The sequence below is a fragment of the Lagenorhynchus albirostris genome, chromosome 1 (genome assembly GCF_949774975.1).
Source record: "Lagenorhynchus albirostris chromosome 1, mLagAlb1.1, whole genome shotgun sequence".
Classification (NCBI taxonomy): domain Eukaryota; kingdom Metazoa; phylum Chordata; class Mammalia; order Artiodactyla; family Delphinidae; genus Lagenorhynchus; species Lagenorhynchus albirostris.
The window spans coordinates 66,412,241-66,431,490 of NC_083095.1; the positions used below are offsets into that span (position 1 = coordinate 66,412,241).

A 19,250-nucleotide genomic window follows, 5' to 3' on the forward strand; every position below is an offset into this window, starting at 1 on the left:
ATTTACTCTTCCATATTTGTATTAGAATCAGTGCAGAATTTCTTGAAAAATCTTTGACACTTTGAATGAAACAACACTGAATCTAGAGATAAGTCTGAACAGCAATAACTTCTTTGTGATAAGCCATATTCATGGATAGGAAGGCTATAGTGACCCCATTTACTTAGATCTTCTTTAATGTCTTACAATAAAGTTTTATACTTTTCCACACGGAGGTTTGCACATGATGTTACAATTACTCCCAGGTACTTGATAATCTGCCATGCTTTTAAAAATGGTGTCTTCTCTGATTATTTTTTCTAGTTGTTTACTGCTGATGTATAGAGATGCAACGGACGATTACTGATCTTATATGGAGCTGTTTTGCTCTTTTATTAATACTAATAATTTATCTGTAGATCCCTTTTGGCTTTTACATAGGCAATCATATCATCAGCCAAGAGTGACAATTTTGTTTCTTCCTTTCCAATATTCATCCTTTTAATTTTTTTTCTTATCTTACTGCTTTAACTAGGATCTCTGTATAATACCAACTGGAAGTGGTGATGGTGTGTACATTCTGTCTTGTTCCTGGTTGAAAAGGGAATCCATTTCCCTAATTAGGATGATGCTTACTTGTTTGCATATTTATAGATACCTTTTCTCAAGTAAGTTCTCATCTGTTCATAATTTAGTAGCTTTCTCATTTATTAAATTTTATCAAGTGCTTTTTATATATATTGTTGGATTTTTTCTTTTGGTATTATACATTCACAATCCCTATGTAAAACCCTTAGGGTAAGATATTTTAGAATTCAGAAAATTTTAGTCATCATCCCTACTGTACAGTACAAAAAACGTGTATTAGGTAACAACCCCAACAAACTGTGGGTCAGTACCTGTATTCAAATACATTAACACACTTGCAGTGAACTATATGGATATTCACTCTAAATAAGACAATGCTTATATGTAGCCTCACACATTAGTTCAAGTCAGGTTTTCCCACCAAGAACAGGGTAAATCAGATTACACTGCCAAGTTCTAAACAAACTTTTGGTTTTCAGAGGTTATTGGATTTCAGAATTGCAGTTAAGGGTCTGTAGACCTGAACTTTATTTAGAATTTTTGCATGTGCACTCATAAGTAAAATGGGACTAAAATTTTCTTTTCTAATATTACCTGTGACTGGATCTGGAATTAAGAATAGATAACTTCAGATAATGAATTAAAGAATGTATTCTCCTATTCTATTTTCTGGATTTGTAGAACACTGGAATGATCTGTTCCCTAAAAAGTCTCCTGTAAAATTACCTGGGCCTGGTATTTTTGTGGTAAGATGTAACTATTACTTCATAATTTATTTAATAGTTACAGGATTATTCTAAGCTTTCTTGTCAAGGAGTTTAACTTTGTTTAAACTTTCAAATTTGTTGACATAAAATTGTTGATAGTATTCTCTACTATCTTATTAATCTGATCTATCTGTAATTATATTCCCCTTTTCATTCTCAGGATTTATGCCTTCTCTTTTTATCTGATCAATCTTGCCAGATCTTTGTCTATAGTTTTCTAGTCTAAAAAACGTTAACCATCATCTGAGCCGACAGTGAGCTGTAATCTTTTTGCAACAGCAACATCAAAGATCACTGATCACCGTAACAAATATAATAATCTAAAAGTTTGGAATATTGCAAGAATTACCAAAATGTAACATGGAAGCAAGTAAGAAGTAAGCAAATGCTATTGGAAAAATGGTGCTGATGAAGACTTGCTTGTTGCAGGGTTGCTAGAAACCTTCAATTTGTAGAAAATGCAGTATCTGAGAAGCGCAAAAAGCAAAGCACAATAAAACAAGCTATGTCAATGTATCAAATTAATATTGCAAAATGGTAGATCAAAAGGGAAAAACAGACAAATGGGATGCTTACAGACAAACAGAAAAAAATGAACAAAATCACTTTATATCTGAGTTTCTGCAGAGAGAACACACATATTCAGCTAGAACTTTTATGCTGAAGAATGTGAAATCAAACTTCCACCCCAAATAAGATAAAGCTCAAGTAAATAAAATGTAATAAGTAACAAAAAATAATCTGCCCTCACAAAATACTCAGAAAATTTAAAAGAGCTGTCAATTATATTTACTGAATGACACAGGCAGCCTAAGTTCTCATTGATGTCAAATCCATTCTCTTAAAAAATAATTTTTTAAAAGTCAAAAGCAAACATCTTTAGAAACATTATGAACCATAAATTAAACTTACCTTTTTATCTTCTTTTACTTTGTGTGTTTTCTTCTTCATTTTCTTATCATCTAACTCCTGGTCTGAAGTGATTGCAGGATTATCAATACCACCTTTCCAAGTTTCAACAGGAGAAAGAAGTGGATCTTCTTCACTTCCACGATGTCTTCCTTTTCTTTTTGTTTTAGAAGTGGTGAAAGCTTCATCATCACTTGCATCTGAATGCGTTCTTCTGTAGTATGACTTGGCTTTACTAAATAGGGTTTTAGATTTGTATTTGTATTTTGAAGGTCTCCGTTCCCCATGACTTTTTGAGATTCTATCAGAAAATCCATTTTCCTCATCTCCTTGGGTGTTATTCACAAATGAGTTTCGAATTTTAATAATGCGATTCTGACTATCATCTGGGACAACATATATCTCATCAGAATAGCCCTTCTGTTTGAAAATTGTGTCAATGGGTTCTGAATAGTTATCTGAAGGATCCATATCTTCAGGATGTGCCAAAGGCACCCGGGAGGTCTGTTTTCTTGGATTTTTACCAATACCAGCTTCAATTGTTTTTAAAAGGTTTGGATCCAACTTTTTCACATTTGTCTTAGGTACAACTGGTTTAGGTTTAATAGGTGGAGGCACTTTATGGTTGCGTTCATGGTCATGACAGTTTGGTGTGCTGTGAATAGGATATTCATTTCCTTCCAAATCTAATCTATATCTGGAACGGTCACTAGGCGTTGGAAGCAACTGTACATCATCCCCAATTGGACTATAAGGAGGTGGTGCTTCTGTATCATCATCTGAATCAGGGTAGTTGTTATAGGGAAAACAGTCTCTGGGAGATGGCAGGAAAACATCTTCACTTTGATGGGTTGATTCCCTTGTATTATCAGATAAATAGGAATTTTCTATCATATTTTTTTTCTCTAGAACATCACTGAAAAACAGTGTAAACACCTCAGTTTGCCGATGATACTGAGATAAAGAATACAGTGCTGTAAATTTAGCAGTGATCTCAGTTGCAATGTGTTCTCCTTCAGTCATTAACTCTTTGATGGCTTCATTTTCAAAAAAGTCTGCTTGGCTGTCAGTAACTGCCACCAGCTGTACAGGAATGGTGTCCTGAACTTCTGACAGAAATGCTCGAAGCATTCCCATTGATGCTTTCCGTTTGGCAGAATAAACTAATATATACCCATGAACCAGTTCATCTTTCCTTACTCCAATTGAGGAATGGTATGATAATATTGTGATCTGTATTCGCCTCCTTTTTTCACCAATGATTTTATCAAGCATTAGGGAATTATTCTGTCCAGCTTGAGCAGCACTGCAAGAATGAGAATCAAGGAAGGGTGAAAGAATAAGATCCACACTAAATGGATCACCACACATGGCACACATGACAATTCTCAAGTCAGCTTCTGATACATCCTTATTGGTGGGAACTGGGCTCACCACATCTAAATTATGTTTAACTGATTCTAATACTCCTCTTAGAGCTTGCTTTATTTGGGTTTCATTAAATTTACGAGGATATGTACCAGCAGGCACATCTACAAAAGGACATTGTAACTTGTTTGCCAACTGTTGCCCTTGGTGCCTGAGAATTGGTAGATTCTTACTAATAGAATCTCTCTGATTAGCCAGAATTAATGTAAATGGAAGGTTAGCCATATACTTATCTTTTCTGATCTGAGAAGCTTCCGTTCTTATTTTTCCAATAAATTCCCCAATAAAATTCAGTGACTCAATGGAATTAAATACACAGAAGCACCCATGTGGTTTAAAGGCAGCAGTCCATAACTGACTCAAAAAGTAAGGCGACTTGGCATCAACAGGCCGAAGATCAAGTTCATAAATTTTTCCATCTAAGGCATACTCATCATCAGTGGATTGTGTCCTTATCTCATTTGCTAGTTCTTGGGAAAGGCCATCCTTCCCTAAAATGAAAAGGTTAACTTTATCTATATTGGTACTATCATGATACAACCGTAAGCGGCCATGATCCAACTGCAAAAGACTGCTGGCAAGTAACTGCTCTACTTTAATGTCTGTACAGTTTTGGCCACTAAGACATGTTTCTTTAGTGGGATGATAAACAAATCCTATATGCTTAAGTAGAAGAGACTCCCTATCAGGTGCAAGTTTCTGTAAAGCTTTGTATCTAGGTTCTTCACTCAAAACTGTATGAATTTCACTCATTTTATCTGAACTAGGTGTTGCATTAAGATCTAAATCATAAAAAAGTTCAGAATGTTCAAAAAGCATTTCCTGAAACTCTTCTTTGGCTTTTTCAACTATTTCTCGCTGATGCCTACCATACACCTCTTTGCTATCAGCCTCAGTGATATATTTGAAGGCTTCATCCTCCATAACAAAGCACATAACTTCCTCCCATGGCTGCCCAGGTGAAATAAACTGAATTTTTTCCAAAGTCTTCTTGAATTTCTCCTTCATTTCTACTCTCCTCTTCTCTGATATTAGATGTTGTACATGGTTCTGATAGACTTTTTCAGCTTCTAAAGTGCTCAGGAGGTCAAATGGGATCCGTCTATCATTAATTTTGTCTATATGGTCAGTTTCATCCCAAGGTGTTTTTTCTAGCACCACAAAACATAACTGAAAATCTGCTCTCTTTTCCATTAACTTCAAAGCTTCTGACCAATTCAAATGTTCAATCTCTTCTAGGTTTGGCAAAAGAGTGTTAAAAGCTCTTGGTAAAGTATTTATATATTCTTCTCTTCTTTTTCTTATATGTTCCTGTTTAAGTTGTTCTATATGTTTTGAGAATGTATTTCTGGCCTTTCTTGTTCCCTCTAAGTTGATGTATTCCTCATAATCAGGATGATTTTTCAATTTGTTACTAACAGTTTTCCAAGTTGCATGATAATCTCTCACAGTCTGCACAAGTTTTTCAAACTTATCTGTTGCTGTGACAACAAGCTGTCTCTGCGTTTTATAAGCATCCAGATAGGGAATAATTTTAGGCTTGCCACGAGTTTTATCCAGCATTTGTACCAGTGCAGTGAAACACGTCTCAATGTTGACATTAAATCGTGCAGATGTTTCCACTACAAGAAGGTTCTTTTTGTTTGAAGCAAATGCCTGAACTTCTCTAAGATAATGATCCACACATTCATCACATTTAGTTGCTGCTATTATTACAGGTTTTTTTGATTTTGATAGTTGGACAAAAAGGTTATTTACAAATTTAAGTTGATCATCAAACTTCCTATTGCATCCCTGACTTACGTCAATGCACAATAAAAATCCATCTACATTGAGCTTCCCTTCAGGCATTTGCTTCTGTTCAAAGTCTTGCTCCAAGCCTAGCTGATCAGTGCAAATGTACATCAGTTTTTCTGCTGACTGCAATTTAGAGGCAGCTGCACGTTTTATATATGGTTGCAAATTCGTACTCCGATGAGGCAAGAAAGTCTGGTCATCAATGAACTCAGTTTGTTCAATGACATGAATTTTGCATTCTACTCCATCTTCACCACTTTGTGTTACGTCACCCCAGTACAAAAAATGATCATTGTTTACTACTCGTCCTCCAAAGTCAATGGTGCTAAGCACAGAAGTATGCTCTGGATAATATTCATCTGCTTTTGAGCGTACATATCTATTGCACAAACAAGACTTTCCAACTCCACAGTTACCTTTGTCTTTTTCAGTCCCAGAGAGTCCAACTACACTGATGGTATAGGATGGGGGGCGAGGCTCTTTGTTTTTTGCCATCATAACTCTCTTGTCATGTCTCTACATTCATAAAGATAACCAGATATACTTCTCATTCTGAAAATAAAATCATCTCAAAATACAGATCCCGAATTTCAGAACGATATTTGGTTCTTTGTATTTCCCTCATTTCTGTGCAGAAAGGTCTTCAAGATCATATGGATCATCTTCCTAGAAAGAGAAAAAGGACAAATCTTAATCATGAATTACACATGTCGAATTATATACATATTAAAGACGTTCATAACAAAGCACCAGGCAAGTTAACAATGTTACATGTATTTTAAGAAATCACCAAAGACAGTTTATGATTTACTGTTTTAAATGCAAGATGACCTCAAAATTTAAGGCAAATCTAACAACAAGAAAAACTAAATACAAATTTTAATGTGATCTTACAAACTTTAAAATAAAACCCTCTTAACCAAATGTGCATTTTGTTTCTACTTCTTCCTATGAGTTTGAGGAAACAACTAGTCTTTTCCCCTCCCTCAATTTTCCTGCCTTTTCTGACTGGAGGCTGGCTATGTTTGACGATAACTAAAACATACTAGTTGCGTGAACAACTCTCTCACAACTTTAAAAAACTATCTGCTTTCTGTAACATGGTTCCTCAAAACTTATTCCCTAAAATGGAATTTCATATGAATTTAGCAAGATTTTAGAATTAAAAAAAATTTTCAAGAAGTTTCAACATACTCCTGTGAAATCTATCAAATTTTATATCTAAAAGCAATTAAGGATATTCATATACTTAAACAAGGAAATATAAATGAACAGTTAATACAAATAATGACAGCATTTAACTAGATCAATGCTTCTCAAACGATCTAAGGACCTTTTATTTCATATCTGTAAGTCAATTTTTAAAAATACAATGAATGAAATGTTTAAAAAATCTAGGTCCCAGTTTCTTATTAGATTCAAGAGATACAAAATTACTGTCAAATTGTTTCTAAATGTTTTTGATTTCTGTATTTATTCCCTCTGAGTATTTACAAAGAGCTCAGAGATCACATTTTGAGTAGCACAAAGCTAAAGAATTTTACGATTATGTATTTGAGAAAATCTTTTAGAATTATTTGATATACCAACAACATCAAATAAACTTTAAGAATTGCATGTAATTTAATTTAGGTTATTTGTGTGGAAGCAATGAATCAGTCTCTTACGAAGGTATTATTTGGAGATTCTTCACATTCTTTTGAGGTTGAAGGAAAAGCAATACATCATCATTTCTACCACATCAAAATTTCACAAGGAAAATATCCAGTCATGTACATCAACATATGTGAAAATTATCTTCAATCCAGACAAAATAAAAGAATAAAAAGACCATGAGGAAAAAAATAAAGAACCACTACCTGCCCCCAATATGTGGCTTCTCCACTACCCTCAAAATTGCAAGTAAACATCTATTTAGGTTGTGCTGCACATCTGCTATACTAACAACTAATGGTAAAGAGAAATTATTCTTGAAATTTAAATTCTAATATTTCTAGTACAATAATATTTTAAAATAAAATTTCAGATTTATTTTTGTATTCTCTAAGTTTATCCTATCAGCCTCAACCAAGTATTACTTTTAACAATATCAGCCATCTGATATTCAAGCAAAATGTTCATTATCTTCAATTCGGTAATAAATAAAATATTGTCATGTTGAAGGAGCAACATAAGTAGTAGAACACCATGAGTAAATAGAACTGATTTCAAATTCAACTCCTAGTATTTACTAGTTTATGACAATAGTAAAGCCCTAAACCTCTTGAGACATGGTTCCCCCATCTATAAAATAGGGCTGCCTATCTATACAAATTTAAGAACTAATTTTTTCTTTAATGTTAAAGAAAATGTTTAATGTTAATCTTTAATGTTAAGTGCCTAGCAAAGAAAAAAATGCTTAATAAATACTAAGTTCTGTTTTTAAAATTTGATTCTTAGAACCAAGGAAGCTATTGAAGATTTATTAAAAATGATGTGATCAGACTGGTGACTTACAAATATTTATCTGGTAGCAGTATATACAATAACTAGCAGTATAAGAAAGTAGGGCAGTCCCACCCAATGCTCTTAACTCTCTTTCATTAAGTAAAAATTTTTACAAATCTTAACGTGATCAAACTGAATATTTGCACTTAGCACCAAGTTTAACATTCTTTACCTAAACTGCATAAAAGAACAACTGGGCTACTTAATGGATATTTACTGAAAAGACAACAGTGAACTAACTGGATAACAAAGTTATAAACAGTGATAAAAAGGGAAATTAGTTTGTGAAAATAGCATAGTGATTCATAACTAACAATTAAGAAAAAAATTGAAAACACAGTGGAATACAAGGTCTATCCTTCTTTCTTACTAAGCAAGCAAAAAATTGCAGAAGATATCCTTTTAAATGTACATCAAAAGAAAACATAACCAGTGATTACTCTGGGGAATTTTTACATTAAACAGTACAAACACTAGAACTACATATAGCTCTTTATTAACTCTTTGGTAGACAAACATCTATTCTGAAAACTAAGAGCAATTCAAAGAAGTTTAAGACTATCCCCTGCTTTCCAGCTCAAGAGACACAAAGCTGTTAATAGAAAGGTAACAATACAACATCATATGGACCTGAATACTGCAGAAAAATTTCAACTACAAATCTAATCCTTGTCATAATGGTCACATCTTTGTTAATATTTTTTACATATACTTATCGAAACACATGAAAAGAATCATTCATGCTCTCGTAGAGCATAAACCTCAAAAGACTGAGATACTTTTCTACCTAAAGTTATGGAGTATAAGAGAAGAAATAAAAACACTATCACAAAATCAATTTTTAAAGTTTCAGAAAGAAAAAGGCCTTAAAAGTAAATGAAGATGAGTGGAGGCATGAAGTCTTCACGCTTTCATCAGTCATTGAAAACTGGAAAGCTTTTTATCTAACAGACAAAAAAAACTCCTCTATTATGTGTTTTTTTTTTTTTTTTGCGGTGCGAAGGCCACTCACCGCTGTGGCCTCTCCCGTTGCAGAGCACAGGCTCCGGACGCGCAGGCTCAGCGGCCATGGCTCATGGGACCAGCCGCTCCGCGGCATGTGGGATCTTCCCGGACCGGGGCACGAACCCGTGTCCCCTGCATCGGCAGACGGACTCTCAACCACTGCGCCACCAGGGAAGCCCCTCTTTTCTATTTTTGACATAACTATTTTCATATAACTAAAAATACCTTGTTCTCTCTAACATCTACTATCATGCTGATTTTTGCTCATGGAAAAACCAAGATAAAAACAATGACCTACTCAAAGTTAGAGGGTTAAGATGAGTCTCTTGATGACCAATCTTTACTTTCTTAAGCAGTAGTGCTGCTTTTAATAGTTTGCAATCAGTTTCTCATCCTGCCTTTAAGACTACCCTATAAACTTTCACTTCAAGGAAATGTTTAGATTAAGCATCCTTACAGAAATTAATGACAATGTACAATTTTTGAGTGGAACTGTCCTACAATTGTCTGCTGCAATGAAGCTACCTCTACAACTAAGTTTTCTGAGCAATTTTAAGCCATTCAAACATAACGTGCTCCTTTTAATGGAGTTTTAATAACATGAAGTGGTTTTCTGCAAAAAAAAAATGTTTTTAAGTTCTATAAGGGATCTAGGAAACTGAAAAGATTCTTATTAATTCTGGACTTAAACTAAATTTTGTTTTGTACCTTTTCACAAAACTATTGCACTCAATCAATAAAAAGTATATTTTAAAAACTATTTTACACTTTTAAGTTACCATACTGTGTCAGGAAATTCTTGCTGGCCCTATCTTCAAAATACATCCAAAATTTATTGCTTTTCACTACCTTTATTGTTATAACTCTGATCTCATTCCACTGTCATCTCTGGCTCTGGATTATTCCAAAGGCTTCTAAACTAATTTCTCTGCTTCCACTCCTGCTCCCCTTCCCCCGTCTGTTCATAGAGCAGCCAGAGTAATTCTTTTAAAACTTAAGTCAGACCCTTCCTTTCTTTTGCTCAAAACTCTCCAGTGGCTCCTAAAAATAAAAGCCAAGTCCTTTCAATGGCTTTCTACAAGATCTACCTTCTCCAGCCCTACCTTACTCTCTGACCTACTCTCATACTATTCTCCCCATTCTCATTCTATTCCAGTCACAGTGAGAAACCCTGAACTGTTGCTCAACAAGCCAAACATGTTCCTACCTTTGCACTTATTTTCCTAATACTCCCCAAATTCTCCTTTGCTTACCCTCCTAACTTACTATACAACTTACTTCTTTATTATCTGTCATTAACTCTATCCCTCTCCCTGCCCCACTCCAGGTTTAATAAAGATGCACAAAGGCACAAATCTGTTCATTCCATCATCTGGGCTCCCAAGAGCCCAGAACAGTCCTTCCCACCTAGTAGCTATTCAACAAATGCATGAATGCTAATAAATATTAAAATCAAATGTTCTTAAATCTTCGGTTAAAAAAAAAAAAGTAAAGCATGTTAGGTTTACTAAATAGGTGCCATGATTTACTAATCTAAAAGATTTTCTAAAGCTACTTATGGAGAAAATATACATATATTCAAGGTCCCAAAATTTTTTGTCAAAAATTAAGCCATCAGAATAAAGACTAACTATAATCTATAATACTGTACAGGCATACCTCGGAGATATTGCAGGTTTGGTTGCAGACCACCACAAGAAAGGAAGTATCACAATAACGTACCACCACAAGAAAGCAAGTATCACAATAACATAAGTCACATGAATTTTTTGGTTTCTCAGTGCATATGAAAGTTATGTTTACACTATACTGTAGTCTACTAAGTGTTCAGTACCATTATGTCTAAAAAAACAATGTACATACCTTAACTAAAAAATAATGCTGTTGGAAAAATGGTGTCTATAGACTTGCTCTACACAGGGTTGCCAAAAACCTTGAATGAGCAAAAACACAGTATCTGTGAAGCGTAATAAAATGTATGCCTGTATTCAGCCAGAATAATCATCTAACTTTTATTTTTGACACCTAAAAATTTTTTTAAATCACAACTATTTACTACAGAAAACATTTCAAAGACCTAATTACGCAGAAGCAGCTCTGTAATTATGTGCTCCATCTTCTTTAAGTCAAATAGAGAAAATATCCCTTAAATAAACAAATATTCAAGACAGAAGCAGATCCAAGCCCAAAGGTGATCATATATTCCACAATCTTAGGTAAACTTATCGAGAACAGTTTGAGAATAAAAACATCAACTGTATACTAAAAGATGAATATGGCATAATATTGCCTTAAAATATACTTTTCTTAATGTTGCTAATTCTCAATGATAAATATATGCCATAAAAATTAGAAGAGGAAATGGAAAAGTCATTTTAACATATAAAAGATAGCTAAGTAAACAATGTTAACACCTGTAGGAGAGTCAATCATATTCCATGTTTTCTTTGACCAAGGTCTGTACCACATAAGCACACTATCTTAAGGGTGAAAGGAATGCTAAAGTCATCATTCCTATGAATTAGTCTTTATTGAAGCATATCTTGGTAAGATTCAGGATAAACTGTTAGGATGGAGATTTTGTTTTGTTTTTTACCATATTCCTAGCACTCAGATCAGTGCCTGACACACAGTGGGTGCTCAAGTATTTGATGACTGAATGAATCAATCTCCAGACTCGGATCCCAAACCACTGGACAATCTGGAAGTCATATTCGCAGTCACAATTAACAAAATCACACACTATTATGGGTCCATAGGTTTAGCACAGCAGAATATTCTAATATAAAAAGTCCAGTATTTTTTCCAAGATCTTTAGTCTGCTCATTAACAAATTATGGGTTTATAAACATTAAGCCTGAAGGGTACCTTCCAGAAGGGTCTCAGTAGGCAGTACTCTTGAGATCTCCCCAAAACCTACTCAGCAAAGGTAATTCTGCTTTTATCCATTTTTATCTTTTGATATTTCAAGGATTTATTGTTTGAAAAAGTTTCATTGCAGAAAATATTTGAAAAGCAATGATGTAAACTACTCCCTAGATAAACTGCCTATCCTGTTTTTAATCCACACTTTCCTCTAACAACATGTTGCCTCTGAGGACATGGTGTCAAAGTTATTCTAAACTCTTCCTAGTCCATTTCCTTATTCTGTGATGAAAACAGAAGAACCAACAGTAACCTCATTTACATCAACCTATGTAAGCAACCCATTAAGTACATACTGTGCTTAGCTACTATTTGCTTAGCTTTATGTCAGAAGTTTTGAGGGTACAAAGGTATGTACAGGGAAGTCCACTAAGCCAGGCTATGAATATGCTCCCTTCCAGGGTCTGAGTCCTTTCTTCTCACTTTGAAGAACTGAAAAGCAGGGGGAAAGGGCATAATTTAATGTTTGTTATTGTAATGCTACACAGGAGGGAAAACAAGCTGTATTAAGTTTAACAATATTCTTAATTATGGGAACATTAGGTGGTCAAATAAGAATCTCAAAAAGGGGTATAGACTAAAAAGGAGGTATGGATTTTTTTTAAAAGGCTGAAAATCACTTTCCCCACTATTTTTAAGAAGCTTTATATATAGTACCATAGCTGAGGAGTCATAGGCAGTGTGCTATACTATGGAACTGATAAATGTAACAGGAATTCAAAGAAATGAAAAATCAGTACATATTGGTATAGGTCAGGGCTTGGAAAACTTTTTCTGTAAAAGGCCAGACAGTAAATATTACAGCCATAGACAATACTTACAAAAATGATCACTGGTTATTTATGGACAATGAAATTTGAATTCCATATAATTTTCACATATATCAAAATATTATTCTTTTAACTGTTTCCTCAACCATTTCAAAATGTAAAAAGCCATTAAATGAAAACAGGCAGCAGGCTGGATTTGGCCCAGAGGCTATAATCTGCAGACCCCTGCAACAGATTAAAGGATCTGAGTAAACTCTGAAAACAGACTGGATTTGGATTTTAAAAAGAAGTCCTTCCTGGTGTGTGATTAGGGTGGAGTGGTTGAGCACAGCTGCCATGTTGGAAAGTAGAAACTTATTTCTTATTTATTTCTGAAGATATAAGATCTATGGAAGGTCTTCAAGGGCAAACGTGAGTTAGACTTTGTAATGAGCAATAAGTAGCCATTCCAGATTAGACGTAGAATACAAAACTGGATTTGGTAGGGCACAATGCCCAAGAGATGTACATATACTAGAGGCTTGAAAGCACCTGAACTATCACAGAACTGAAAACAGCAGTCCAAAACAAAGATCTTGGTGACTGGCTGCTAGATAAAAGAAATAAAAACAAATGAGTCAATGTTTCTTAAAGAAAAACTAATCAGTCCCAGCAACAGATGGTGCTATCACTTGAGTTTCAGGTAACAGTATTACCAAGACAAATGAAAATACAGAAATGAAATGAGGCAAAGTCAAGATCAGTAACATCAATTTCAAGATCATAAACTTTAGAAAATTATTTAAGAGGCCATTTGATTTAATACTCTTTTTAACAAGTATCCAAAGAGTTACAAACTTACAGAGAAGAGTAGAAATCTCGATCTCAGTTTCCCAGATCATAGGAATGTTAATTTTCTACCTTCTCTTTAGTAATCAACCAAAGTAAAAATAAAGGAGCAAATAAAAAGAGATACATTATCCTGACTCTGGAAAGGCAAGTATAGAAAGAAACGTAAAATACTGGATCACAATATTGGATCACTAGGAAGAAAAAAAACAAACTATATACCTTAACAGAAGCCAAAGAATGAGTTTTCCAAGGCTGTTTGACAATGCCAAATATAATAACAAGGACAGTGATGAAGATGTAATTTGTTTATTTCCCGATTACTCCTCCTATTAACCTTGTGTTAACACTTTTCCCCAATCCTTCAATTTGGCTCACAACATACAAACTGATGCTCTTACATTTTTACCTTATATTTTCTCCTCACCTGTCAATTTATCCACACTTCCCCTGTGCTTTGGGTCCACAGTGTCATTAACTTAAATGTTTTTCTCACTCATTCCAATCCTAGGCAACTTGCAAATGACATCTCCTTTATCTAAATTCCTTTACACCAATTTTTAAATCAATAGGTACTACCTTGTATATGGCTCTTCTACTCTACTTCTAACTGGCATTTAACTATTCCTAAATTGTCAAGCTCACTCCCCACCAAAGCTTTTAAGGGAGCAATATTTTATATTTCCTTGTATCACTCACAGTGCCTAGTTGCTCAATAAAATACTGGTCAGGGATAATAAAATAGACTAAATCTAATACGAAGATAGAAAAATAAAAATTCACCTTTCCATTAACTCTTCATGATGAAAAGCTTGAGAATCTAACCAAATGGAACATACCAGTCATATTTTAACCCTAAAACTACAAAGTTATGCATAATTTTTTCCCAACAGTCTAATTCTAAGGAGTAAAACACACAGACATGACCAAATATTAACAACCTACTTTATCTGACTGCAAATCTAAGGAATTGTGGACAGTCAACCTCCAAAATACAGTGAAAAAACAAAAACCTTTTTTGTCTCTCTTACATTCAAACTCCTATTTGCAGTCAAAACATCCAAATTCAAATGCTTCTTCTGTAAAGGTTTCCCAAAGAGGCCCTGACAGGAACAGTGGTTCTCTTTTCCGCATCTCTTAGTACTTGTAACTATTTATTCCTGGTAAAGTTACTACTAACTTATCTTGGTACCCCCAAGGCCAGGCATATAATAAGTGCCAAAAAAGATAATCTGAACTAATGAATACAAATTGGAGGCTTTCAAAAAATTCCTAATGCAGATGATTTCTTTTTTCAAAGGAATTTTTATATTTAAGTATTGATACAATACACTTAATAGACAAAAATAAAGGCTGCCCTGGTTTTGAAGGGTGGGGTATCAGAGGAAGTCTCAAGACATCCAGCAAAAATCCATAAGGGATCCAAGGAACAGAATTTGAAAACCAATTAAAGTTCATACTTAAAATTCTTAGTACCGAACTATTTTTTCTTAATTTTCCGAGTTTGAGAAAATTATCAACAACCTTCATGTAAACAAATAGGAGCTTGATTACTCAAGTCACCAAATAATGGATCACTTCATAAAGTTTCTTCACAGTTCTTTAAAAAGCCGAATTCCCTTGGTGTACTTCAAATGTATTTTACAAACATCCTTTAGGAACATAAGACATTACTAAAACAGAACACTATACAGCGTTTCTTGAGTGAACTATATTACCTGTATCCTTCCTTGGTGGGCAAAGAAACAATTAGCCCAAATAAAGTTTTAAAAATAATATCTATGGAAACTGAAGTTGTGAAAATTAAAGCATTCTGTAGTTATCAAGAAAATCTCTATTATGCCATTTCATATTTAAGAAGTGAATACTAAAGGCAACACTTACCTTAAGTCCTGCTAATGATGAAAAAGTAAAAGTTTAGTAAGCTCTTCTTGAGAAATAATTTTTTCAATTTAAAAGTGAGTTACAAAACTATTATTCTAAGCTGTGCCACAACTTCAATTCCAAAAAAAGAATGCAAGTACAGTATTTTATTCCTTAAAAAATCTTAACTTTCAAGGTCAAAATAATTTTCTCCGAAAGAGCAAGTGTGCAGATTTAAATCTGCCTTTCAAACATAAAAAGATGGGGGTGGGGGCATGGTTTGAAAACATTTAGGATAAGTACCATGTGACAGAAGTAAGATATTAATTTTGCAATACAATTTCTAAATGGCTAATTTAAATGTGGGGGAGGGGTGCTAAAAAATTGATAAAGATATCAGATTCTGTGACAATTCTTTCTCATATCAAAGTGTAACACACCCCATTCCCCAGTGCTCTTGCAATTAACGTACAAAGAATGGTAAAATAAGACATGCTGAGGTGGGTTAAAAAAAAATGTAGCCTACACATGACAACCAAATCGACTGTTATCTAGTCACCTGTATTGCTCTAATTTTTGCTTTAAGTCCATCTGATCAATAGTGCTATTTCTTGAAAGTTAAATGCACAGGTATTCCCAGCTTTTCAGTCATGTATGTTTAGTCATATGCTCCAAGGCCTATAAAAGTTTTTGGTGATCTGCATTTACCAGCCTCTTCCTCTCATCTATTGATACTACAGATACAAGAAATGTGAGTCAATTACAAAGAACACATGAAAAAGCCAAAAATGAGAAAGCAATTTAAAATGGAAGCAAAACCTTAATCTGGAAACTGTCTAGCAGGTTACCTATATGGTCAGTATGTCTATCTAAAAATACTAAGAGTACAGTTTTATCACATTAAAGTCAAATAAACTGGAATTGACAGCAAAACACTTCCAAACACAATTTATTAACATATCTTACTTAACTAAATATTTTTCTTAAGAGTTGAATCTAGATCACATTTTTGTTAAAAGAACCATCTTAAATGGAGACTTAGAGAAATATGCCCTGAAATGAAGGAGAACAGCAATGTAAATAAACACTCCCTAATATACTATTCAAATTGAATACTGGTTTTGGATTTAAGTGGAGTCGACAAACCCCGCCCCCCCAACACCTGTAGAAGACAGCATAAGCAAAAATCAGTAAATATAGCGATGCATTTCACTGTTTTATACCTGAACACTTTTTAAAGAATGATGTCGTTTCCTACCAATCACAAAGGCAAATGCAAATTATCGTTGGGAATTTAAAGTTAAAAACGCGCGTACACACCATCTGCATGCCTATTTTGGCCTAAATTTAGAACATTTAAATTCCCATATATTCAGCATGGGCCCAGACTGGAGCTTCTCCCCTACAACTTTCTCGAAATTTTACTAAACGTCCTGATAGTTTGCCTTGACTTCCGAGCACCTTTCAGCCTCAGCTGCACCCAGAGCGTCCACCTCACTTGCATTTCTAGTAACGCTGGAGAGGGAGGGTGTGAAGGAGTGAGTGTATTTATGTGTGGATAAGTGCGCGCGCGCTCCCGCGCAGCTCCCCACCCCCACCCCGATACTTTTCTTTAGTGGAAACAGGGAGAATCTAGAGGTTATTCTAGCGAGAACTCAGTATCAAAGGCTCACCCAGTCGCAGTCAACCCTTAGGACTCTTGTGTTTTGGTTGCGCAGCGCAACTTCTCATATCCTACCCTGAGCTTTAGGAGCAGACGGGAAATTGGTGAACAGAACCCAGGGAGGAGTGGGGGAGCTAGGGGAAAAAAGTGAAAGGGCCGATCCCCCAGAAAGACGCTCAAGTTTGCAACGAGGACTGTGTCTCCGCGAATATGCGCCCACCCCCTCTCCCCCTTCCAGGTGGAACTCGTTAACAGCAGCCACCCGGGCAACAGACACGGCCACCTTCCTCCCCCACGCACCATCCGAGACCAGAGCAAGTGAGGGCGGCGGGCGAGGTCGGACACCCGGCGGGGCCCGCGCGATCCCCGGCCGCCACCAGGCCTCCGCCGACCCCTGCCCCGTCACCTGTGGAGAAAGCGCCCCCCACCCCCACGGCCTCTCTGCCCTTCACGCCGCCCGTATCCTCCCCGCGGCAACCGCTCCCCGCCCCGGCCTGCAAGGACCGAGCGCGGCGCCAGGCTCCCCTCGGCGGCTGCGGGGCCCCAGCCCCTTGAACTGGTTACAACCGGCGGCGGCGACCGAGCGGGACAGAGGGCAGCGGGCGGCTGGAGGGTCCCCGGCGGGGAGGGGGCGAGCCGGCAGGCCCGAGGAGCAGGGAGTCGCAAGGTCCTACCTAACACCGTCGGTCTCCTCCATCTCCTCCTCAACGGCAGCGGTCCCGGCGGTGGCGGCGGCAGCGACATTCCTGGGGAGCGCTCCCGCCGCCGCCTCCTCCTCCACTCTCTGCTCGTCTCTCTTCCCCGGCGCGCTCACCGTGCGCCGCGTCCCTTCAGCCACCTCCCCCCGCCCTCCCCAACACACACGCCCCGAAACCTCAAGCCCTACGGCTCCCGCGGCCGGGTAACCCACCCTCCCTCCCTCCCTCCCCGCCACCAGCGGCGGCCCCGTCCCTCCCCCCTTCCCCAGCGCCCGCCGCCGCGCCGGGCTCAGTAATGGCGGCCACTCGGGCTCCCTCGCGCTGACGGATCTCTCCCTCTCTCCCGAACTTTACCTCAGCATCTCTCCCGGCGCGCACCGCCGGAACGCACGCGCGCGCGCGCGCTGCCACACACACGGCCGGGGGCGGAGCGGCGGCGCAGCCTCGACGGGGCGCGCGCGCGCGCAGCCACAGCGCCCTCCCCACAATCCCCCGCCCCCGCCGCCCTCACCTCGCGACGCCTCCCGCGCCGCGAGCCCGGCTGGGCCCCGCCCCTGCCCTCGTCTCCCGGGAGCCTGGGAAGGCGCGAGCTCCCGAGAAGGAGGGAGGGAGCGAGCGCGCGGGGCCGCGTCCTCGCTCGCGTCCCGGCTCCCCCATTGGCTTCTGCCCCTCCCCCTTCTTCCTCCGCCCCTCCCACCCATTGGTTCCCTCTCTTACTCCATTCCTTCTCACCTTTTCCCTTTTACCCATTGGCGTGAGTGTTTTTCCTCTGCTTTCCCCTTTCTCCGTATTCTGCTCCTCCTCCGTCCCATCCTCCACGCTTTAGAAGCTGCAGACCATGCCGCCCTGAGCACGGTCGTCTCCAAACCTTTCCTGCTTTCTCCCTTTCCTTCTGTTCCGGTTTCTGGCCGTAACTGAGAGCAAACCACAATACTGAAAAGGAACCTGATATTGTGTTAGCCGCAAAACATCGCATGAGCACTGAATGATTCTCGATAAATCAGCCTACGGTCTCAGAGCGTTAACGAATTCAAGAGATGAAAATATGCGCCCAAGCTCGTTCTCAGGGACATACTTGCCTGCATGCTCTTGTGTGTGCAGCCAGTTTTCTGCCTGGGATCGCTGGCCAACTACAGACATCACCCGCCCGGGACCTGGTGCCATACTCACCCAGAAGGGAAAACTCCATGGGAGCAAGAAGAATCCATTTCGCCGTCGACACCGCACAAGGACGGAGGCAGGCCCTCGGTTTAGTCCGTTCTTATGGAAGTTGAGCGAGATGCCAAGACATGGGGCGGATTTTGGGGTAGCCCAGAAGACCCCTGCTCACACCACTACCAGCCCAACCTTAGGAACCATCGGCCACCCGGCTTTTATTACACTGCCTTAAATATATTCAATATTTTTTGAGACTTGTGGAAATCTCACAAGTTTGGGGGTACACTGAGCTTTCGGTGTATCTCTCATCTGGGCATTGGCATTGAATGGTGGAGAAAGGACGGTGGAAGAATGCCTTTTCTTTTACCATTGAAGAAACTGAGGT

The 19,250-nt window shown here is 37.8% G+C and overlaps 1 protein-coding gene across 5 annotated transcripts in view; it reads right to left on the reverse strand.

The window, feature by feature from the left end:
- Positions 1–17,790, reverse strand: part of ARHGAP5 (Rho GTPase activating protein 5) — a 72,249-nt gene extending 54,459 nt beyond the window's left edge. For all 5 annotated transcript variants that reach the window (XR_009539614.1, XR_009539611.1, XM_060143870.1 and 2 more), the window contains exons 1-2: positions 17,684–17,790; positions 2,247–6,134 (exon numbers count right to left, since the gene is read on the reverse strand). Coding sequence is in view for 3 of the 5 variants with exons in the window: in XM_060143870.1 (XP_059999853.1) it covers positions 2,247–5,966 (3,720 nt within the window). In the remaining 2 variants the exon portion in view is untranslated. The remainder of the gene's footprint in view (positions 1–2,246; positions 6,135–17,683) is intronic.
- Between the last annotated feature and the right edge of the window lie 1,460 nt (positions 17,791–19,250).